Source organism: Triturus cristatus, chromosome 10, assembly GCF_964204655.1.
Source record: "Triturus cristatus chromosome 10, aTriCri1.1, whole genome shotgun sequence".
Lineage (NCBI taxonomy): Eukaryota > Metazoa > Chordata > Amphibia > Caudata > Salamandridae > Triturus > Triturus cristatus.
Window position 1 is genome coordinate 151,231,466 of NC_140593.1, and position 24,159 is coordinate 151,255,624.

General features: G+C 48.3%; 1 protein-coding gene across 1 annotated transcript; it reads left to right on the top strand.

The window, feature by feature from the left end:
* The first annotated feature begins 14,435 nt into the window (after nt 1–14,435).
* On the top strand, nt 14,436–23,635 carry LOC146789071 (uncharacterized). Its single transcript, XM_085629975.1, has 10 exons — nt 14,436–14,583; nt 14,727–16,187; nt 16,979–17,071; nt 17,317–17,421; nt 18,024–18,133; nt 18,315–18,509; nt 19,766–19,928; nt 21,407–21,572; nt 22,063–22,157; nt 23,550–23,635. Exons 1-10 carry the CDS (start codon nt 14,436–14,438, stop codon nt 23,633–23,635), a joined length of 2,622 nt encoding a protein of 873 aa, XP_085486101.1.
* The last annotated feature ends 524 nt before the right edge of the window (nt 23,636–24,159 follow it).

Consider the following 24,159-nt stretch of genomic DNA (forward strand, 5'->3'; position numbering starts at 1 on the left):
GAATTACAAGGACTACTTAGTATTTCAAATCTAGAATTCTATTTCTTCGTTGATATCATTCTTATGTTTTCCAATCCTGGAAACAATGGATGAAATTGCATTCCTGGATCATCTTCATTGATGACCATGACTAGTTCAGCAGCATAAGGATTCAATATTATCTTCAAGAGACTTTGGTCTCTCCAACCCAACACACAGACTCCTGTATGGGCGAAGTATAGTTTTGCTTCTGCTGATCTACTCTTGAAGGACACTTTGGTGCAGAAATGTCCAATCAGACTTATCCTGTGTCCATCGAACGTCACTGCTTGGATATCAGATGGGAGCAATGATATGTGATCTGTTGATCAAGTTGCCTCCATAATGTCTCTGGCTATTATACTGGTGATCTTGATTCAGCTAGGAATGTCAACTCTGCCTCCATCAGTTAGAGTACGCATCTGGGAGGTTTTAAATTCTCATTGTCATTGTTTTCATCTGGTCTAATCATCAATACTAGATTAGGGTTTTCTTTCTCCCTTCTTGCATTAATTTCACAGATTTCTTCTTCAGATATTTGGGCAACCTTAGTATTGCCCTGTTTTGCTTCTCTGCATACCTTTGCAAAGTGGCCCCGCCAATGACATCACTTCACTCCTTGTTCATGGCAGGGCATCCTTTGAAGTTACCGACATGAGATAGGCTTCCACATCTGTAACATTCCATTTTGGATCCTGCCCTATTCTCTTTGTGTAGGTGGCTTTGGTTGCCTAATTTCTTCTCGTTAATAAAACATGCTTCTACATCCTTCTTCTGTTCTTTGACTTCATTACCTTCCTTAACCCAGGACATGGATTGTGAAGTGGCTTTTGGTAATTTAACCACTTCTTCTGGCGACGGTTCACCCATAACCCACGAATGTTCTTGAATCTTCCTTATATTGGTATTCACTATCAGTTGGACCCTGATCATTTCAGCGGTCTTCGCACCAAATTTGCAGGTGGTGGAAAGGCTTCTCAAGGCTGTCAAGAATTCATCGAAACACTAATTTTCTCTTTACCTCCTGGTGGAGAAGTGGTACTTCTAGTAGACTTCAACCTTATTTCTAGTCTCAGCATAGCCTTCTCGAATTCATCTGAATCCTCATTCGGCGATTGTACTTTGGGTAGCGATCCAAAGATTTCTTGAGCTTCTAAGCCTAGTAGGTAGAGTAAGATGCACTTTTTCCTTTCAGCAGGCATTTTGTAGGCATCTATGGCTGTAAGAGAGGTAGTAAAGTCTTCCTTCCACCTTTTACACTCAACTGGTGGATCTCCCTTCGTCAGTAATAATTTGAGAGGTAGATCAAATTGCATGATGTTATTGTCATGCTAATGCAATAAGTAAAGAGTTTGACAATAGTAACTGTATTCGTGTGAACTGGCTTTGTTAACAAATAAAGAGCAAGAATTCAAGGTTTGCTCTTCACCTGTAATAATGAATGTAACTAGAGATGCAGCAGAAAGCTGTAGCGTGCAAAAGTTGACAGGTAAATGTACTTTGCTCAATAAAGTGTTCAGTCTTGCACCAGTTTTACACCAGTAATATCAAAACATATCTCCTCTGCTGAAATTCTGAAGCAGGTATGGTAACTCATGGTATATAGTGGCAACCATTCTTGTTTGATCCAGCATATTTTAGAAATGTCAATGTTTTCTCCCAATGTAACTATCTCCACTGCCTCCTGAAATGAGGCAGGTCCATTAGCAACAGTCTCTACCCAAACCGGCATTGTCGAGGTAAATTATATAATTCAAAATGGCTGCATTGTGGCTGGAATGCAAGGATCAATGGCCAAGCAATGCAAATTAAATTGGCGGCCTCCATGAGAAAACGAGGTTTGAACCGCCGTACTGATCATGGAGCATCTGGAAAATGAGGGCGTAGGAGGCGGCCTTTTCAAAATCCTTTCTGACAAGCCTGCCTCTCACCTCATGGTCCCTGGCAACTCCTTCAAGCATGGGAAGGCCAAAGTCAGCAGTTGCAGCATCGCCTAAACACACAATTTGCATCACTGTGATCATACTCGCCTCGCTGCAACCAGATTCTGCAAACAGTTCTCGGCAACTGCGTACCTAACCAGCAACAATGACAGCAGCCTGGCGGATGTTGAAAGCGGAGGTTCAGGATCCCTTCACTTGTCGCCAAAAAGTTGTTGTAATGCAGGCAATTAAATAAACAGCAAACGTCTGTTGAGAGGACACTTTATTTACTTCCTCTCGCTGGTCAGCATCACTCACAATGAAAAGGTGCTCAGCTTGAAATCCTTCAGAACATAACGTTCTAGGAGGAATCAATCTGACCGCTAGTGCAGAGGGAACACAGGAACAATGGAAAACGTCATTACAATAAGTGATTACATTACCATAATTGATTGCATTACTATACAGTATGTACAATACAAGAGGGCTGAAGAAGCCAATGTTCTAATTACTTATATGAGCTCTCAGCTATCCCTCTTCATTCAATGGTCTGTTGTGTCAATCCTGTTTTTCTTCTGCCCACTACAACATAGAGCATGGGCGATGGTTCAGGCCAATTTTTGCACTGGCTAACTTCACTATGAGGGAGAGTATTCAATCTTCAACGAAGAGCTCATCTACACTCCAAGCAGTTCCCTTAAGTGCCAGGAACTAATATGGCAGTACTTATTGTTTTCTGAGCACATGGATGATGGCCAGCAGATTCTCCAACTATGAAGGTGTGCAAAATCAATAACAAAAAACAAGCATTGACAAAGCCAAAAGGCTGGTGCCCAGCACCAGAGCTATAGGTTTTGCCAATGTTTGTTTTTATTTATCTGTGGCTCAAAACTGTTCTGCAAAAAAATCAGATTTGATCTGTGAGGAATCCACATATTTTATAAATTTCCTTGTGGAGCAAACTAGTTCTAGAAAGATACATCCAAGTTGGCTCGGTGGGTGACTGCGTGGCGTACAGGACTCCCGGGCAAAATGAGATCTATTGAGAACCCCAAGACCTGCCCAAATGAATCACGAAACAGGGGTATCTTGTGTGTGATGCAGTCCTCCTTGGGCCACATTGCCCTGATGAGAGCCCCCCAAACCACCCAAAACTACTCGAACTGGTCAGCTTTTAGTTCTTGGAATGTTTTTCCATCCATTTTATGCGCATTTTAAGATTTTGTTATTACTTGTTACTGCGCACTAAAAACAAAACTTTCAACCAGCACTAGGTATGGTTAGGACTCAGCATAAATTTTGTTTTTAGCCAAGAAGTAGAAATCAGCTCTATAAATAAGGTGCCCTTCAGATCAATGCACCAATCAATCTCTTAAAGATGCTCTTCGTAAATAAGTTCAGTTTATTCTGAGGCACCTAAGGCTAAAGAAAGTCAAAGCGATGTGAAATATATGTGAGACACAATAAAACGGTTATAAAAAGCTAAGTTATGGCCTGAGGAACTTAAATATGATATTTGACAGAATTGTATGCATGAGCCCTGAGGAACCTATATGTAGGAGCGCCGAAACATGTGTCAGCTACAGATGATGTAACACAAAGCGCTGTTGACAAGAAGCTGAAATAATACACAGATGTCCCAAGTGGAAGAAGCAAAAAAGTGAAAAGTGGAGTAACTCTTGTCTTAAACACCCTTCCTATAGGTACGCCCCCCTTCATTATACAGAGACAGTACATCCGAGAACTTGTTCACAAGTAGGAACATGCCCTAGCCCTTACACAGGGAGTTCAGCCTTTCCCAAATCTTGGTGGATCGTAAGAGCCTACGGAGGGTGAGCCCTCCCACCAGCTCACCAGTCATTCCCTCGATGACTTCAAGTCTACTCACTGAGGAAGGTGAGCGAGCACCCTGGGCGTAGTTGGGAGCACAGACGTACCAAAGCCCCAGAGAGTGTCAAACCACCTGGAACCTGTCTGATGACATGCAGTCTCACTAGGAATCAGTGTAATGGGGAAAGATATGTGATCTGCATTATGAATTATACATGTTGCAGAGACAGTGGGTATGTAAAAGTAAATGTAGTGAGTCCCAGCAGGGACACTCAACTTCCTGTGATTCTGGGTAAATCACTTCATCTCACCGTGCCTAACATAAATGAATGTGTTCGTTTGTAACACGATTGATGCTCATGTAATGCACCCTGATACCTTCAGGTCTAGTTCGCGCTATATAAAACTCACAAAATAAATAAAAAGTTGCTGCGTTACCTCACACTGTGATGGGGAGGCGTGCCATGGGCATTATGGTGGGTGTTCCCACGTAACACCCGTGACATTTGACACATTCCAAGATTTATAATTTTCGGTAAACCTGGGAATGCATCAAAAGGCTACGTAGGGGAAGCGGAATGAGGAGAAATAACTTTATTTCTCCTCATTTTTTCCTCTTTCTATGTGTGGTGCTTTCAGCAGCACACGTAGAAGGAGAAAATTGCCTCCATTGATTGTTTTTGTGCAGGAAGGTGATTCTTCCTGCACAAAAACAATCATTTCCACAGCGAAGAGGATGTGGCCTAACGGCCAGAGTTGACAACCAGGTTAGAGTCTTGTTGTCGGCTCAGCATCCCGTGATTCTGGGCAAATTACTTAATCTCCCCATGCCTACAAAAAAAATTAATGTGTCCTTCTGTAATATAACTGGTGCTCATGTAGCCTCTCGAATACCTGTGGGTCGGGTTCACGCTATATATTTAATATTTATTTTTTTCCTGCACGTGGAAATAGGCGCAACAGGTCGGAGTGCCTTGCCAAACATGGTATATTGCTTTAAATATTACCTACACTAGAAACAAGATTCACTCGGAAGGAATCGAGATTTTCTGGATACCCAAGATTTGCTGACTTTTTCTAGCTTCCCGGGTCGAGCAATTAGCATGTAATGTATGATGTAAATCTCCGATAGGACGCTGTCAATCATCCACTGCACTACTCATGCTAGAATCACACTGCCCTGAAGAAGCCCATGTGTTGGGAGAAACGCGTTGGCGGTGTATGTTTTTCTGTCATTGAGAAGAAAGAAAAGAAAGAAAAGGAAAATCAAGCATAAACCCACTCATTGCATACTTCAGCAACAAATTTAGATGAGACTTTGTGTTTTTCATTTGCCTCTCATTTTGTGTGTTTCTAAATGCTTCATGTATGATCATCTGGAAGCTGAACGTTTGAGGTTGGGCAATATCAATGCAGTCTTGCATTTGTGATTACCTTAGTTGGTGCAGGGACTGAGTTCCCTAGCTGACAATATTTTTTCAGAAAAAAAACCACAAACTGCAAAACGCAGACACCCTTGCACTATGGTTGGTGCAAGGGGGCCTGTGACCATGGTTGGTGCAAGGTGGCCTGTGACTATGGTTGGTGCAAGGGTGCTGTGACCATGGTTGGTGCAAGGGTGCTGTGGCCATGGTTGGTGCAAAGGTGCCTGTGACCATGGTTTGTGCAAGGGTGTCTGTGACCATGGTTGGTGCAAGGGTGCCTGTGACTATGGTTGGTGCAAGGGTGCCTGTGACTATGGTTGGTGCAAGGGGGCCTGTGACTATGGTTGGTGCAAGGGGGCCTGTGACCATGGTTGGTTCAAGGGGGCCTGTGACCATGGTTGGTTCAACGGGGCCTGTGACCATGGTTGGTGCAAGAGTGTCTGTGACCATGGTTGGTGCAAGGGTGCCTGTGACCATGGTTGGTGCAAGGGTGTCTGCGACCATGGTTGGTGCAAGGGTGCTGTGACCATGTTTGGTGCAAGGGTGTCTGTGACCATGGTTGGTGCAAGGGTGCCTGTGACTATAGTTGGTGCAAGGGAGCAGTGACCATGGTTAGTGCAAGGGTGCCTGTGACCATAGTGTGCAAGAGTGTCTGTGACCATGGTTGGTGCAAGGGTGCCTGTGACCATGGTTGGTGCAAGGGTGCCTGTGACCATGGTTGGTGCAAGGGTGCCTGTGACTATGGTTGGTGCAAGGGTGCCTGTGACCATGGTTGGTGCAAGGGTGCCTGTGACTATGGTTGGTGCAAGGGTGCCTGTGACCATGGTTGGAGCAAGGGGGCCTGTGACCATGGTTGGTGCAAGGGTGCCTGTGACCATGGTTGGTGCAAGAGTGTCTGTGATTTTCTGGATACCCAAGATTTGCTGACTTTTTCTAGCTTCCCGGGTCGAGCAATTAGCATGTAATGTATGATGTAAATCTCCGATAGGACGCTGTCAATCATCCACTGCACTACTCATGCTAGAATCACACTGCCCTGAAGAAGCCCATGTGTTGGGAGAAACGCGTTGGCGGTGTATGTTTTTCTGTCATTGAGAAGAAAGAAAAGAAAGAAAAGGAAAATCAAGCATAAACCCACTCATTGCATACTTCAGCAACAAATTTAGATGAGACTTTGTGTTTTTCATTTGCCTCTCATTTTGTGTGTTTCTAAATGCTTCATGTATGATCATCTGGAAGCTGAACGTTTGAGGTTGGGCAATATCAATGCAGTCTTGCATTTGTGATTACCTTAGTTGGTGCAGGGACTGAGTTCCCTAGCTGACAATATTTTTTCAGAAAAAAAACCACAAACTGCAAAACGCAGACACCCTTGCACTATGGTTGGTGCAAGGGGGCCTGTGACCATGGTTGGTGCAAGGTGGCCTGTGACTATGGTTGGTGCAAGGGTGCTGTGACCATGGTTGGTGCAAGGGTGCTGTGGCCATGGTTGGTGCAAAGGTGCCTGTGACCATGGTTTGTGCAAGGGTGTCTGTGACCATGGTTGGTGCAAGGGTGCCTGTGACTATGGTTGGTGCAAGGGTGCCTGTGACTATGGTTGGTGCAAGGGGGCCTGTGACTATGGTTGGTGCAAGGGGGCCTGTGACCATGGTTGGTTCAAGGGGGCCTGTGACCATGGTTGGTTCAACGGGGCCTGTGACCATGGTTGGTGCAAGAGTGTCTGTGACCATGGTTGGTGCAAGGGTGCCTGTGACCATGGTTGGTGCAAGGGTGTCTGCGATCATGGTTGGTGCAAGGGTGCTGTGACCATGGTTGGTGCAAGGGGGCCTGTGACCATGGTTGGTGCAAGGGGGCCTGTGACCATGTTTGGTGCAAGGGTGTCTGTGACCATGGTTGGTGCAAGGGTGCCTGTGACTATGGTTGGTGCAAGGGAGCAGTGACCATGGTTAGTGCAAGGGTGCCTGTGACCATAGTTGGTGCAAGAGTGTCTGTGACCATGGTTGGTGCAAGGGTGCCTGTGACCATGGTTGGTGCAAGGGTGCCTGTGACCATGGTTGGTGCAAGGGTGCCTGTGACTATGGTTGGTGCAAGGGTGCCTGTGACCATGGTTGGTGCAAGGGTGCCTGTGACTATGGTTGGTGCAAGGGTGCCTGTGACCATGGTTGGTGCAAGGGTGCCTGTGACCATGGTTGGTGCAAGAGTGTCTGTGACCATGGTTGGTGCAAGGGTGTCTGTGACCATGGTTGGTGCAAGGGTGCTGTGACCATGGTTGATGCAAGGGTGCCTGTGACCATGGTTGGTGCAAGGGTGTCTGTGACCATGGTTGGTGCAAGGGTGCCTGTGACCATGGTTGGTGCAAGGGTGCCTGTGACCATGGTTGGGGCAAGGGTGTCTGTGACCATGGTTGGTGCAAGGGTGCCTGTGACCATGGTTGGTGCAAGGGTGCCTGTGACCATGGTTGGTGCAAGGGTGCCTGTGACCATGGTTGGTGCAAGGGTGCCTGTGTTGGCGCATGGCAGCCAATGGAGCTCCAGGGTGATGAAAGAGGACAGGAATGCACCGTATCTGATTGGCGGATTCCTGCCCTTCTCTTTTGCTGTAGGGCAGTGCAGCAGGAAGGCTTGCAGCGCTGCCCTACAACAAAAAGATTGTAAATGAGGCCCGGAATGCATTGGGCGGGACATTTACAGTCTCCGCATGAGACTTCTGGATACAGGCTTCAGACACGGAGAGTGACGTCAGGGGTTCGAAGATGGACAGGACTCAGGTGTTTTCCTCTTTCTCCAAACATGCGGCAGTGCACGCGCTCAGACTCAGCAAATAATGGCAGGGGCCCAAGTCACTATCAGAAGAAAGTGCAGATCTAAGACATTAGCTATTTATTCATTGTGCCCATCGCAGCCCTGGCTCTGATTGTGAGCACGACAAACTACACACATGTCAATATATACGGGGCACACATGACACCTGGCTCAGCAGGGCAGTCTGTGTAAAATGTGAGACGCTCCCCAGCTGTAACCCATGCTAGAGTTAGCCGTGTGTCCTACAGCTGCTGGAGTTGCGAGAAGATGTGGCCGAACACAGCCGTCGACTATGAGACTGGGGAACCAGGTTTGGATCTCAGCGCCTATTCACCATCCTGTGATTCTAGGCAAATCACTTGATCTTCCCGTTCCCAGAAAAACAAAAGAATAAAACAAAACTGACCGTATATAATGTAAGGTAGGAGAGGGGGTCAGAAGGGTATGAGCGGTGTCTAAGAGGGTGGGGGAAGGAGGGGCTGCCCCGCTATAACGATAACTCTCGTAAGGAGCTACTTACAAATATCGCTTTGTCTTTTCTTATCTTTCGGCAGTCTATCTTGCTTGTAATTATTATACGCTACCAGATATTTAAGCGCACTGACGTCGGCAATGACGTGCCCCCTCTTTTCAAATAATTAAATGAAGAGGTCTTATGTTAATTGACGGAGTCTTTTCTGTCCCGAAACAAAGGCCTTGAGTAGGGTCCCCTGAGGAGCCGAGATGTCAGTCCCGTGCTACTTCAACACCCCTCCCCCCCCAGAAGAGATGGACCTTCCCAAAGGGAGCTGAAAGTTATGGGGAATTTCCGGAGTGAGCCCCATCTTCCCGTCTGCGCCCCTCTGCTTCGGAGATCTCACCTCACATGAACCCGAAGAAAGGAGTGATTTTTTTTACGGTAAAAATCTATTGCGTATTTGTGATAAAATCAGGAGATTCAGAATGGAAAGGAGGGACACCCACAGTGATCTTGTGCAGGGAACTGTACGAGGCCATGCCCCCTACACTCCAGAGGTCACAATATGGAGCTCTATGTGTGAAACACACCTGGCCGTGGCCCCGTCCCTGCACTCCTGGTGTCACCATATCTAGCTCTGGTGTGACACATGGAGCTCCTTGTGAAACACACACCTGCCCGTGGCCCAGTCCCTGCACTCCTGATGTCATTATACCTAGCTCTGGTGTGACACATGGAGCTCTTTGTGAAACACATACCTGGATGTGGCCCAGTCCCTGCACTCCTGATGTCACTGTATCTAGCTCTAGTGTGACACATGGAGCTCCTTGTGAAACACATACCTGGACGTGGCCCAGTCCCTGCACTCCTGATGTCCTCGTATCTAGCTCTGGTGTGACACATGGAGCTCCTTGTGAAAGACATTGCTGGGCAGTGCACAACTCCCGCACCCCTTAGTTTCATCATACAGAGTTCTTTGTACCTCCAGTACTTCCCTCAACTTGAATGTCACCACATGGAGCTCCTTGTGAAACACACATGTGGAACTTCACCAGGGCTTTGACTCCTGATGTTACCTCATGCGGCTCTTTGTGAAAGGCATGACAAGGTCTTGCCCTACTCCTTGCACCCCTTTGTTCACCACATGGAGTTTCTTGTGAAAGACGTAACCTACTCCAGCACCACTCCGGCTTCCCTTTTTTTCACAGCACATGGAGGTCCTTAGCAAGGACATACCAAGGCCTGCACCACTCCCCGAACCCCTTGTTTCACCACATGGAGCTGCTTGTGAAAGACATTCATGCGCCCTGCACCCCTCTCTGTGTCCCTTGCTGTCACCACACAGACCTCTTTGTAAAGACATGCCCAGGACCTGTATCACCTCCTCATCCTCGGTGGAACCATCTGAGCTCCTTAGATAGGCGTACCAAGGCCCTGCACCACTCCCTGCACTCTTGGTCTCACTATTGCGAAAGGCATTCGTGGCCCTGCACCACTCCCCGCACCCTTGGTCTCACCACATGGAGCTCCTTATCGTGGACATACCTGGGCCTGCCCACTCCCCGCACCCTTGGTCTCACCCCATGGAGCTGCTTATCGTGGACATACCTGGGCCTGCACCACTCCCTGCACCCTTGGTCTCACCACATTGAGCTCCTTATCGTGGACATACCTGGGCCTGCACCCCTCCCTGCACCCGTGGTCTCACCACATTGAGCTCCTTATCGTGGACCAGGCGGGCAACTAGAGCAAAATTTCGGGGGGGGCTGAAAAAGATTTCGGGGGGGCTAAGTCTTCCAGCCATAGGCAGAGTGGCTGTAAGAAGGGGTGAACACTAGGCCTGGGCAAAAATTTCGTTCCGTTCGCGGAAATTGCGATAATTTGACATTTTTGCGTTCCGCGGAGAGCGCGAAAATGTCAAAAATTCCGGTTTCCGCAGCTTGGCGATAATTTGTTTCTTGCTCGCGCTGTAAAATGATACATTCTCGCGCGCGCGCGATCGCCTTACCTGAATCCCTGCGTTCGCCGACAAGTTTTCTTGATCCGGTCGCGTTCTCCATGAGATGTTGTATTGTTTTTAGCCATTTGCGCTGTCTCGCGACAGTTCGCGCCCGCAGTGACGTCATGCGTCGCGCGATCACGTCTTTCTTCTCGCGATCATGCACCGCGAGAACAACTCAAAACAAGATGGCCGCGCCCGCAAGCAGCCACATGGGTAAGTTGGCGACCCGCAACCATGCAGAAAATCGCGCGAACATGCCGGAAAAAAACTTCCGCATCTTCGCGATATTTCTGCTTGTTTGCGATAATTTTAAACATTCTCGCGATAATTTGCGAAGGTTAATTCCGCAAATTCCGCCCACCCCTAGTGAACACACAACAAAAGCCTCATTAACGAGTAAATGGTCTTTTAAAGACCTGTTAAGTACTCCGGTGCGGCTGCAATCAGACGGACGCCAGCCCGCGAGGCTATCTCAGCCGGGCTGACGCACATGAGGGGGGGGGGGGGGGGGGGGGGCTGAAGCCCGGTGAGCCCAATGGGTGTTGCGCGCCTGTCGTGGACATACCTGGGCCTGCACCACTCCCTGCACTCTGGGTCTCACTATTGTGAAAGGCATTCGTGGCCCTGCACCACTCCCCGCACCCTTGGTCTCACCACATGGAGCTCCTTATCATGGACATACCTGGGCACCACTTCCCACACACCTGAGGGCACCAGTGAAGCTCCTGTGAATGTGTGACCCAAGCAGGAGAGGAGTTGGCCTAACAGCAAGGGCTGTCGACCTCTAATCGAGTCTTGGCAAGGGCGATCAACTCTTGTGATTCTGGGCAAATCACTTAATCTCCCCCGCCTAACAAAATGTAACGCAACTGGTGCTCGTCAAGTTCGCGCTAAATAAAACTCTGTAAAAAAAAAAAGCACTGGTCCCTGTACCACTCCCTGCCCTCCTGGTGTAACCTCTCTGATCTCATTGTACAAGTTTGTTCCTGGGGGGAGGGGTCCACCCCCTAAGTCGCCACAGTGAGCTCCTTCTGAATGTGTGACCCAGGCACCAGACCCTGTACCACTCCCTGCCCTCCTGGTACAGCCACTCTGATCTGAATGCACAAGGCGTCCTCCTGAGGAGGGTTCACTCCCTGCACCCTTAAGTCACCACAATTACCCCCTTGTGAATGAGTGATCAGGGCGAAGGTCTCAGCACAACACCCAGCCCTGGTGCCACCACCATGAAACTGCACAAGTCTGATTCTGGGCGTGGGTCCTCTGCTTGAGCCGTGAAGTCACCACTGGGAGCTTCTTGTGAAAGGATGAGCCAGCTTCTCTTTCACTCCCTCTCTCACAATCAGACTCACTTCCTTACGGCGCTGCCACGAGTATTCACGAGGAAACCCCTGCTCGCGGCAGCGCGTGCGGGGGAGAATCCACGCGCAGACTTTGTCCTTGTGGGAACTGCGTCTCGTCGCCCAGACCTGCCTTGAATATAATAATATTAATAACCACCATCATCTTTATTACAAAAAATAACTTCTAAATATACATTTCTCAAACTAAATATTAATTCATCTCTCGAGCTCTACCTTATGTACCCCTAGTTTTATTTTATTATATTCCTCTCTGTCTTCGGGGACCTTTGTCCTAGGAAGAGAAATGTCTGTATTTTAAACTTTGTTTCAAGATAAATAAAAGTTACGGGTCATTCTCGGCCCCCTGGAGTGGGAGGAGCTCGGAGGAGGGACAGGTTGAGGTGAGGGGTGGAGGATGGAGAGAGACGAGGGGGAAATTCCACACACCCTCCAGGGCTCCCCCCACCACCACCACCAGCCCCTCCCACCTCAGACTGTATAAAACCTGCTCGAGCGGAGAACAGGCAGAAGAGGAGCAGCTGCTGTCTGAGGGGTCAGGACCTCACAGAGCACCCCCAAACAAGAACGACCCTCACAGCACCCCCAAACAAGAACGACCCTCACAGCACCCTCAAACAAGAACGACTCTCACAGCGGACTCCTCAGAGACGAGACCTTCCCTCACAGGACTCTTAAGAGACAGAAGAGGCACACCGGCCCTCCAGAGATCATCCCTCAAAAACAGAAGAGACCCATCAACCCTCAAAGACACCTTCTCGGAGGCAGGACCGGCCCTCATAGGTCACCCCAAGAGGCAAGTCCTACCCTCACAGAGTACACCTCAGAAATAGGACCGGTCGTCACAGGGCGTCTTTCCAGACCATATCCACAAGGAGAGTCCCTCGGATACAGGAAGCTAGACGACCCTCACCCAAGGGTCCCTCAAAGAAAACGGAGGCGCGACCCGTGACGGAAAACAGAGCTCCCGTCCCTCGGTATGTACAAACTTTCGTCCCTCTGTGATACTTTCCTCTTGTGAACAACCTGTCCACGCCTACACCGTTTAGCGTGAGCAACCTGTCCTTGTCTCTCCACACTGCACAGTGTGGCGCTTACACTGCCTTACACTGATCGACAGGCTGCCTGGATATCACTTTACACCTGTCCGATCTCCACCTGCCTCTCTCTCTGTGCATCTCACCTCTGGTTCACATTTAACTTCTTAACTCGTCTCACCTCGTAAACTTTCACCAAATTTCAGCTCCTGTTCTCTCCTCTAAGCTCCATTTTATCTCCTGCCCTAGTCTTAGTTTCACTGCCCAGCCCCATCTCATCCCCTGCACCGATTTCAGTGTCTGTTCTCATTTTACTACCTGCCCCCCCCCCCCCACACCCGGTTCCTATCTGAATTCTGGCTCGAATTTTGCCCACTGTCTACTCCTCCAAGAGTCTTTGATCTCAAACACTGTCTCATTCATGTCTCTCCCATCTCACTCACTGTCCCTTTCTCACCTGCCTTCCATCTCACTCACTGTCCCACTCTCATGCCTTCCATCTCACTCACTGTCCCACTCTCATGTGCCTTCCATCTCACCTACTGTCCCACTCTCACTCCTTCAATCACACCTTCTGTCCCACTCTCACATGTCTTCCATCGCACCCACTGTCCCACTCTCATGTGCCTTCCATCTCACCTACTGTCCCACTCTCACGCCTTCCATCTCACTCACTGTCCCACTCTCGCATGTCTTCCGTCTCACCCACTGTCCCAATTTCACGTCTTCCATCTCACCCACTGCCCCACTCTGACATGTCTTTCATCCCACTCACTGCCCCACTCTCACATGTCTTCCATCTCAACTACTGTCCTACTCACACGTCTTCTATCTCACCCACTGTCCCACTCTCGCATGAGTCTTCTATCTCACCCACTGTCCCACTCTCACGTCTCTTCCATCTCACTCACTATCCCACTCTGGCATGTCTCTTCCATCTCACTCTCTGTCCGACTCTCAAATGTCTCCTCCATCTCACCTACTTTCCCACTCACGTGTCTTTCATCTCACCCACTGTCCTAATCTCACGACTTCCATCTCACCCACTGTCCCACTCCACATGAGTCTTCTATCTCACCCACTGGCCCACTCTCGCATGTGTCTTCTATCTCACCCACTGTCCCACTCTCACGTCTCTTCCATCTCACTTACTGTCCCACTCTGGCATGTCTCTTCCATCTCACTCTGTGTCCCACTCTCAAATGTCTCCTCCATCTCACCTACTTTCCCACTCACGTGTCTTTCATCTCACCCACTGTCCTACTCTCACGACTTCCATCTCACCCACTGTCCCACTCCACATGAGTCTTCCATCTCACCCACTGTCCCACTCTCACATCCTGTTGCCATCGCACCTCTGTCTGATATTAGGCCACTGGCTCCTGTCCCACCTCCTGTTCCCCATCTAACCCCGGGCACCAATCTAATCTGGGTCTTACCCACCCAGCTACCCGTCTTCCATCTCATTCTTACCTCCTGCCCCTCTCACCTCCTGTCCCACTCTCACCTCCTATCCCACTCTCACCTGCGGCTAATTTCTTGTCTATTGACCATTCTCCCCTCCCCCAGGTCTGCCGCTCACCATGGAAGGCTTCGCCTCTGTGTACTACAGTGAACCATCCGTCATGGGCTTCCTCGCCAACGTCATCAGCGCCTTCCTGGTGGCCCTACAGAACTTCTTTTCCTTCCACACCAGTGTGAACACTGAAGGGGTGGAGAACATCCTGGCAGGTGAGTGTGGCAGCCACAGATCGCACAAAGAGTTTCAGGTGGCGCTGGGATAACATGCATAAAACACTTGGAGGGAGGGGGTACACACTCGCGCACATAGACACACACACCCGTGCTGACAATTCATGTGTTATCTCTTGCAGGGGTCCATCTCATCCTGATTGGAGGACTGACACAACTCATTGCAGGCTTCCTGTGCTTCCGGAAGTACGATCACCTTGGAAGCACCGCCTTTGTGGCATTCGCCGCCCTCTGGAGCAGCTACGGGGCTACACGTGTCGTCCTGGGAGCGTATCCCACCATCCACAACACCACACAAGACCTGAACATTTCTAATAGCCAGACCATCATGGCTGCCTCCCCTCTTCCGGTCAGTGAGAGCGCAGTACCAGGGCTGGTGGCATACACCGCCGTCGCCTTCATCCTCTCCTTCTGCTCGGCCACCGTTAACTACGTCATGCCTTTCGTGTTTGGCGCCATCACCCTCACACTGGTCTTCGAGGCAGTGGGGCTCTTCGGACAGTGGGCTCTGGTGGTCTCGGGGACCCTGGAGCTGCTCATTGTGTTGTTTGGGTTCTATGGCGCCACTGCCCTGCTCCTGAAGGGCCTGACCCAGAGGAATGTCCTTCCAGGCTTCGGGAACCCCATGTTCAGCGTCTTGCTTCTGGGCTCGGCCAACAGCACCTCTTCCAGTGGCATCGGGGAGGAGACCAAGAAGAACTCCAAGTACGCTGAGCCCATGGCCTTGGGACACATCGCTGACGCGGTGGCCTCGCTCATCTTTGCCTTTTATTGCTTTGGGTACATGAAGACCTTCTACATTGGCGCCATCTGGGTCAGCATCAATGCGCTGTCCCAGCTCTGCGCCAGCTACTACAGTTACTTGAGAGAAGACGTCTACCACACCACCAAGCTTGGACTCCACAGCCTGTTCTGGTTGCTGATGTCCTGGGAAGAGTTCATCCTCACGGTGCTCCTCTCGGGGGACAATGTGGACAAGAGCCGAGCGGGCATGGTGGGGGGCTGGTTCTTTCTGGTCGCTGCTTGCATCCTCTGCCTGATGTCCCTCAACAGAGACCTCCTGGAGGTGCTGCAGAATTCATGCTTCCTCCTCCTCACTGTCTCCACCATCCAACAGATTCCACTCCAGGGATCCCATATCTTCTTCGGAGTGGTCTGCAGCATTTACACAGCCACCTCCCTCTACGCCACTTTTGCCAGCCTCATTAACTCCATCGCTGACAAGTCGTTGATCTCTACTGGACCCCAAGTGATGTCATCAGCTATGCTCCAGGAGTTGCTGCTGTGCCTGAAGCGCGTCACCAGCAGGTCTAAGGAGGGCCAGGAGGTCAGCACTACCAGATGCCAGCTCCCTGATGCCCTCTTCTTCATCTGCAATGGCTTGGCCTCACTCTCTGCCATCCAGGGGTCCCTCGATGACCATACCAGAGCCCACCTCTCCATCCCTTGGGTGCTGATCCCTGGTGCTCTCTTCCAGTTGTATGTCTGCAGGATCGTGGTCCAGAGAGGTCGAAGATTTGGGTCGGTCTTACCATTCTGTTATGCTGCTGTATGGGCCACATGGGCGTGGCTACGACTTGCAGGTAACTTGTGATCTCTTAATCTTATTCTTTACAATGTGCAAAATGTTTGCCGAAAAGTCCTAGGGATCCAGTGTCATGAAGCTTCTGTGTGGTTTAGATTATAAGGCATACCAGTAGGCATACCAGTGGGGGTGATGTATATTTGTGGTTATTAGTTTCATTTGTAGTAGCCATGCATGCAGGTAGTTTCTTGATGACATCACATGCAGTTCTTTTTCTGACTGGGGGCCCTTGTAAGCAGTGACCTGTAGAAGTACCGGCTAGGGATCATATGTTATGGCTGCCAGGTGGAGGGCAAAGGGTGGAAGAGGAGTGCAGCTGGTGGCCACTAGGAGGGGACTAATGACTTATGGAACTATTAATGGATCTGGATAAACTATTGTTGATAATCCATTTGTGGGAAGAACCAATAGTTATTATCACCTTTGTTCAAATAACTGCTAATTTCTTGTACCCGGGGGCATATTTACCAGAATTAAATTATCCCTTGTCTTCTGACACATGCGAGAAAACAACTTAAACTGGGATTAGGTGTTTCGAGAAGTGTGTTTCACCAAATCAGGGCGCACCTGTTTAGGATGAGGTGGAAGATACAGTTTTACACATCATCAGAAGACAATATCCAGCACCATGATTGGCTGTTAGATGAGTGAGGTGTTGGGCAGTATATGGTCCTCCTTCATCCCTTGTCTCTGGTCCTAGCCATCTGCTGCCTTTGAAGAAAGAGCTCCTTCCTCTGTTCTGTTTCATCCATGACTAACCCTCTGCCCCTCCTCCTCTTCCCTCTCCAGGTCCCCTGCTGAATATCCACGTCGCCAGTTATGGTGCATTCACTGTTGGTGCTGTCACCTTCCTGGTCATCAATGTCTTCCTGATGTCCTTGGGTAAGTCTCTCCGGATACTGATGTCCAGTCATCCCTCTGTTGAATACTTGAGGCCCAGGTGCCCTAACAGACAGCAGCTGCTTCCGGCTGTAGTGGGTACGGGCCGGTGTCTGTCACTCGATGGTCCTTTGTTCTGGGGCATCGTAGTGTCCTCATCTAAAGACTTGAGCAACTGTGACCCCCACTGACATCTGAAATATGTCATATCCGACATCTGACGCCATCCTGTTCTGCTTGTTCCACAGTCGCCTATGCCAACGTGGTGCTGGTGCTGCTCGCCCTGCTGATGGAGGTGGTGATGGTCTGTTTCCTGCTCTTCACCTTGGAATGCCTGCCCCTCGCACTCGAGAGTAAGTGGACACCTTCCACTGTGGGTTCCTCTTCTGTGTTAATGCATGCCAGTGATCTCCAAAGGGTTAATTCATGATAAACAGGCAACTTCTATCAAGTGCCATCCCGAGTCCACCTGTAATGTGTTGGGGGCTAAAGGGAAGTGGTCTGTAGAAAGGACTGGAGTGTGTCTGACAAGCCTGGCTCGAATGGAGTCAGTTACAACCCTGACATTTGTCTGGTTCTCTGCCAGACCTCCACATTTCTTAGTTTTTGTATCTGTCTCTCCACTGCTGCCTTAACATCACCGTGTTATAATACGAAGAGTTGGGGTGAGCCCCATAACCCAGGGAACCAGGGCAATTAAGTATAAACCAACAAAGGGGTTCATGTACCAGTTTAAATGCTTTACCACACTTAATTTCATACAGACCGAAGTAGAGTGAAAAATTAATCTCTGTCTTATATTTATATTTTATCTGGGTGGCATTTACCTTTTTTAAATCCCTCCTGAAGGAACCCCTGTCTTGGTTTAACATCAACGTGATCAGCACGCGCCTCTTTTTTTGTTGATAATATTAAACTTAAAGTCTAATTTTCCCGTCTTTGTGTGTTTTATTAGTCACAGTATTGTCCGTCTTCAGTCTCGTCTGTATCTACGGGGCAGCGGCATCTCTTGGAAACTGCATTTTCACCAAGGACCTAATTCCCATGGGACCACCTCTCTTCAAGGTACAGTGATAAGTACATGCAAAATGTTACGATTACTATTCTTAAATTAACACTCAGTTCCGATAAATGTGTCTCTCAAATAACCAGTCTTTAGTCCTCTAACTCTGGGATGTGCATGTGTTGCTCAAGGACAGCTGTAGGTGACGCTGTCTCACCCCTTGTCTGCTCTTTGCACTTTTAGGAAACAAAGTCAGAGGAGAAAGTTGAGGCGTCGGACTCCTGCGTGTGCCCCGATTCCTATCGCACCAGCAGTCTAAGGACCATCGCTGCCCTGCTGGACCAGGGTGGGGTGTGCGGAGTCCCCACAGACACGGTCTACGCTTTGGCGGCCTCCTGCAAACACCCTGAGGCCATCCAGAAGATATACACCATCAAGGTGAGCACCGAGGAGCGGACTTCCGCAGAATTTACCCGAATAGTTAGAAATCACCCTGCGGGCGGAGACATTGTCATGGAAACGTCAGGGTAAAACCATTCTGCAGAGGTGTGATTACCATGGTGATACCAGCCTAGAGTATGTACAGTTGGATATATTGACATGGAATTTACAGGGTAAAACCATTCTGCAGGGGTGTGATTACCATGGTGATACCAGCCTGGAGTATGTACAGTTGGATATATTGACATGGAAAATACAGGGTAAAACCATTCTGCAGGGGTGTGATTACCATGGTGATACCAGCCTGGAGTATGTATAGTTGGATATATTGACATGGAAATGACAGGGTAAAACCATTCTGCAGGTGAGGGTTTTCATGGTAATATCTGCCTAGAAAGTTCCAACTCCAAAACGTAAAAAAAAAAAAAGAAAGCAGCCAGGTTAAAGGGTAGCTTGTCATACTTTGGGGGAGAGTGAGATGGGGGTGATAAGGGAAGTGTGGGCTCCAGTCCACACATAGTCTCAGGAGAGAACCCTGCTTTAGGGGCAGGAGATCCCAGCGAGATGCTATCACGTGCACAAGAAAGATACTAATGCCCCAGATTACACAGTGACTCTGCATTCTCAGACTGTACAGATTCCATTGCATTGAACTCTGTGGCCAGTGTCTGTCTGCTATAGGACATTAGAAAGAGAGTAACAGAGAACAAGGGAACCCTGTGTGCCAAGAGGGACCGAGGGCAATAGTGGCATTTGTAGCCCTAGGTGCTACAAATGGCACATAGGTCCCTACCAAACAACATAGGTGTATAAGCACAGAACTACAATTAGACCTGTGTGGTACTTCCAAATGGAAAGGATTGTATTTATTTAAACATGCAGTAAAAAGGAACAATAACATTGACAGTCCAGTGGGTAATGTGACGGGTAAGGAAATCAACAGATTTCCAGACCTCAGGAATTTGCATCAATATCTGAGATTAACGATACATATTTAGAACAGTCACAATGCCAAAAGACAACTCATGTTCAACATAAATCATCATACATTAGGAGTCACGGTGTAAGTGTCATTAGAAGGCAATACGGGCTTTTAACTTGTACAATCTGTTGGCTAGCACTAGAGACATTTAGTTTATTTACAGAGGTGGTGTGACTGGGTCTAAGGATCCTGCACATAATCTCTGACGGTCCTGCCCTCCCCCTTCTCTCTCTAAACCATTCATTACTTCCCTCTCTTCCATCCTCTGCAGGACCGACCCCTGGAGAAGCCCATCTGTATCTGCATCTCCCACCTGGACCAGCTGCGGGCCGTGAGACCCCCGTTCAGCCTCCTGTTGTGGGACTTCATGGCGAGCGTCTACCCTGGGGGTATCAGCTGCATCGTCCAGAAGGGGGAGTGGCTGAAGAGGATGGGTACGTGTGACCTCTTCTGCATGGGCTGTTTCTTTGTCAAAGAAAGGTGGGCTGGGGAGGCTAGAGGGGTGAGGGCTACAAATGCCAGAAATTGTGCCTGTGGAAATTCAGGGGTGTGCTCACTTCATGTATATGCTGCTTGTCTAGATCATGCTTTACTCACTCCCCCCCCCCCATGTGTACCGACCCCCATCTCTTGCAGGAATTACTTCACCCCTTAAGGTCTACAGAACCCCATCTCAGGTCCTATTGTATGTACATATCAGAGTTCATTCAGACCCTCCTAATATATGCATACCCCAGTTCATGCAGATATTACCTGCACGTTCACCCCTTGATATCTACAGACCCCCATCTCATGGAGGTATCACATGCACATGGACCCCCTGATGTCTACAGACCCCCATCTCATGCAGGCATTGCATGTACATTCACCCTCCTGATGTTTACAGATCCCCATCTCATATAGCTATTGCATGTGCATATCAGGGTCCAGTGACCCCCATTCTCGAGGTCCCTATAAGATGGAGCTATTGCATATACATATCAGGGTGCAGTCCCCCCTTTAATGTGTAGCGACCTCAATCTCATGCAGGTATTACATGCACATTCACCCCTAAAGCACACAGACCCCCCATCTCATGTACCCATTGCATGTGCATATTATATATATTATGTATATATGTGTGTGTGTGTGTACATGTGTGTAAACCAGACGAAGAAATATATGTGACTCGCACAATTCCTGACTAAAACATTAATTAAACCCTGCAGCAATGACAAAACAAAGAAAGGTTGCGTTCGGTATACTATGGCTGTATGAGAAAAAATGTTTTGTGTGTTGCGTCAGTGTACTTTTCAGTTGTAAAATAGTCCCTCGCGCAGACAGAATGATATATTAAACAGCCATAAAATTATGTAAGACAGAAATACTTTTTTAAAGAATGTTTAACATTATGTATTGCAGACAGCTGGCCTCTCAAGATATAACAAACAAATGTGTGCATGCCTTTCACAGTTTTTTAATCAGCCGCAGTCCGTGCAGGTAACAGCTGTGGGGCGGTGGGGCCGCGTTGGGGGGGGATATCGAGGGACCATGCAGAGGGAAAATTATTTATTTATTTAATTTCCCCTCTGCATTGTCCCTCGAACCCCCCCCCCAACGCGGCCCCACCACTGTATCCTGCATGGACCGTGGCTGTTTGAAATGCTTTAGAAGAGCTTCTTTCATACTAAATGGACAATGTGTGCCCTCTGCACAACTAGAGCAATCACGTCTTCAAGGACCTTCATCAACTCTTGATGTTCTGAGGCTAGACCATTCAAACATCTGCTCAGATTAAGCACAACCAAATGAAGGCACAACTGTACAGCAACTCTGTTCATGATGCTGAGAAAATAAATAAAGTCAAACACAAATGCTCAATCACTCACACCTGACTTGTTGCTGATTCATTTTTTATGTTCTCCTTCTGTAGGAGTTGGACCAGCTTATGACATTGTGGGCACCAAAGACTCCATCATGATCCGAGTGCCGGACCACACTATCTCTGCCCACCTGACCGACATGACCGGCCCTCTGGCCATCACTTCTGCCAATCCCAGTGGGGAGTGTGACAGCACCCACCATGACATGGTCATCTCGTGAGTACTCATTCAGAACAGGGGCTGAAATCAGGAAAAGGTTGTGAGTGGGCCTTCTGCGTAAGAGATGGTGCCTGGGGTTTGAGAGTTACTAGATGGCTGCTAGGAGCTGAGGGCGGGGGCAAGGATTGTGGAAGGGCGTGAGCTGAAGATTCTGAAAGGTGAATGGAAGAGTGTTGGAGTATCGATGGGCGGTGAGCTATTTTGAATGAGTTTAGGCTTTTTTAAGCATATGACTAGACTGGTGCTACTGAAAGGTGAAAGGAGGGAAAAGGGTGTTGATGATATCTCATGCATATGTTTTAGGGTATTTGAGATGCTTGGCATAAGCCTATATGTGGGTGCATTAAACACAGGTGTGTTTGACTAGTTGAGCTTGAGGTCAGGTAGATGTTTGCCTTCCTCTGACTTTCCCTTAATCCCCACCACCTGAGCCTTTGTTGATTATTTCTTTAAATTACTAATTTTGTATTTCTGCTCTGTGTTTCAGGCGTCTACGGCACAAGCTGGAGGGGGTGCTGTGTGATGGGGACTCCTACGAGATGGTGGGCTCCACGGTGGTGAACTGTCTGAGAATAGACGAAGGTGGGTCTTAACCAATGCTTGTTTCTGTTTCATCTCTGTCCCCTGCTATTCCCAAACTAGATCAGTTGCATCCTTGGATATGAACAGGGAGCTCTGCACCCCCACCCCTTCCCACCCGCCAAACACCTGCCATGAGATTTGGGAAAAAACTGTCCGGATCCAGTGGATTCCTGGTGTCCAAGGCATACAGACTTACAAAGCCCAGAATGAATGGACAGTTGAAGCATTAAAGGGGCTAAGATAAATGCGTAACAAAGAGATGCACTTTATTGATCCCCTGAGGAAAACTCCAAGCGCGTGTTCTAAGTTTGCAGGGATGCCACCGGAGGTTTCTTACCTCTGCCAAATCCTGACCCCTACTTTAAACTTTACAAGCATTTCTCTTTATCATTAGTCTGCACTATTGGTGTACCATCTTGCATAATTTGTTTCACAAAATTTTGCTAAAATTACATGAACGGTGTGAAATTCAGTTCGCCTTTATCTTGCATGAAATTTTCATGGTAGTATATACCGTACATTAAAAAGTCATGTTAGATACTGGCAGAAGACTTAATCAGCAAAAAATGTCTCTTACGGAGGCATTTTATGCTCAAAACCATCTCCAGTAAAGAAGAAATGATGCAAATTGCATACTGCAAATTCATCAAATTTAGTAATAGTGCTTACAAATTCACTCAGACTTAGCACATGGACCCAGAACCTCCCTCAGTAAGACACTATTCCCCAAGGCGGGATCTTTTATTTTTTTCCCCAAACCCATTGTTTTTTCTCAGGGACAATTCCACGCCGCCCAAGTTACCCAATGACTGAAGGTCCTTACTCTAGTCCCATCTGTAAGTAGAGACCTCAGAATCACAGATTCTGACATGCAGATTTACAAAATATTGCCCATGCACAAATATACACAAATGTCTATTTAAAGAGCATTAGACCTGTTAAAAATTCCTAATTCCAGTGAGACTCACTCCATAATTATTGAAGTACAGATTTAACTTACTATTCCATCTCCCGTCTGAATTTATTGGCCAAGTGCTTGATAGTGAGTTTACTGTGGGTCGACATTTTTGCAGGAGGATTGTTGTTTGTGGTAGATATTTTGGCAGTGAAAGATTTCGAGTCTGTATTTTAGCAGTTTGTTGTTTCCATGATATCCCACCCTGCCCCAGTCATTCAATGTCTCCTTGAGGGCGCAGACCCCACGCTTTCTCCAGTCAGTATATGCCATGTGAGAGGGCGGTTCCCTCCTGGACTCCATCACCCATTGGATGATGAGGAGCCAATCCCTACTGTGCTCATTATGCTTGTCTCTTCCCTTCTCTCTGCTGCTCACAGACCTCAGAACTCTCTAAGCCCTCTCAATCTCATGCTGTTGTGCTTCTTCCTTTCCAGGGATCCTGAGCATCGTGAGGGAGGGCTGCGTCCCCACCACCCACATCATACAGACGTTCGAGCGGGTGAAGAACGCGCAGGTGTGAAGCTACCACTTGCTACGACAAGTCTTGTTCTACTGACCACAACAGCATCTGCACAAGACCTGAGCCAGCTGCCATTTGCACTTTATTAACCGGAAATAGAAGTATCACAATCTGAGGCCGGATATCCGCGCCGAGCTGAAGGGAAGACATTGCCAGAACAGACTTACAGACGGCAGTGGAGCCGGGCATTCCTACAGACAGCTCACAATACTTTTTTGTCAGGATGCTTCAGTTTGATTGATTTGCAGATATTTTCTACCCTTCACACTCCAACAGGGCATTGACCTGAAAGTCAGCGCTTGTTGATGTGTACAGCAACAGATCCTCGATTCCACGCCCTCAGGATGCAGGGGCACAAATCTAATGTATATATACTGTTGCATTCTGTTTGTGTTCTTTGCTTGTACATTATATTTAAGGCTCTCGGTTTTATGGTATTTATTTTTTGGCCATTTCCATCTGTGTTTATCCATATTTATTTTTGGGTCATTCTATCTGTATTTATCCAAATTTATTTTGTGTTT

Bases quoted from the DNA above. Each gene is read 5' to 3' on its own strand.
- LOC146789071 (XM_085629975.1), top strand. From the start codon at position 14,436: ATGGAAGGCTTCGCCTCTGTGTACTACAGTGAACCATCCGTCATGGGC. The intron at 14,584-14,726 runs GTGAGTGTGGCA...TATCTCTTGCAG, and splicing joins GGTGGAGAACATCCTGGCAG to GGGTCCATCTCATCCTGATT. The intron at 18,134-18,314 runs GTACAGTGATAA...TTGCACTTTTAG, and splicing joins TGGGACCACCTCTCTTCAAG to GAAACAAAGTCAGAGGAGAA.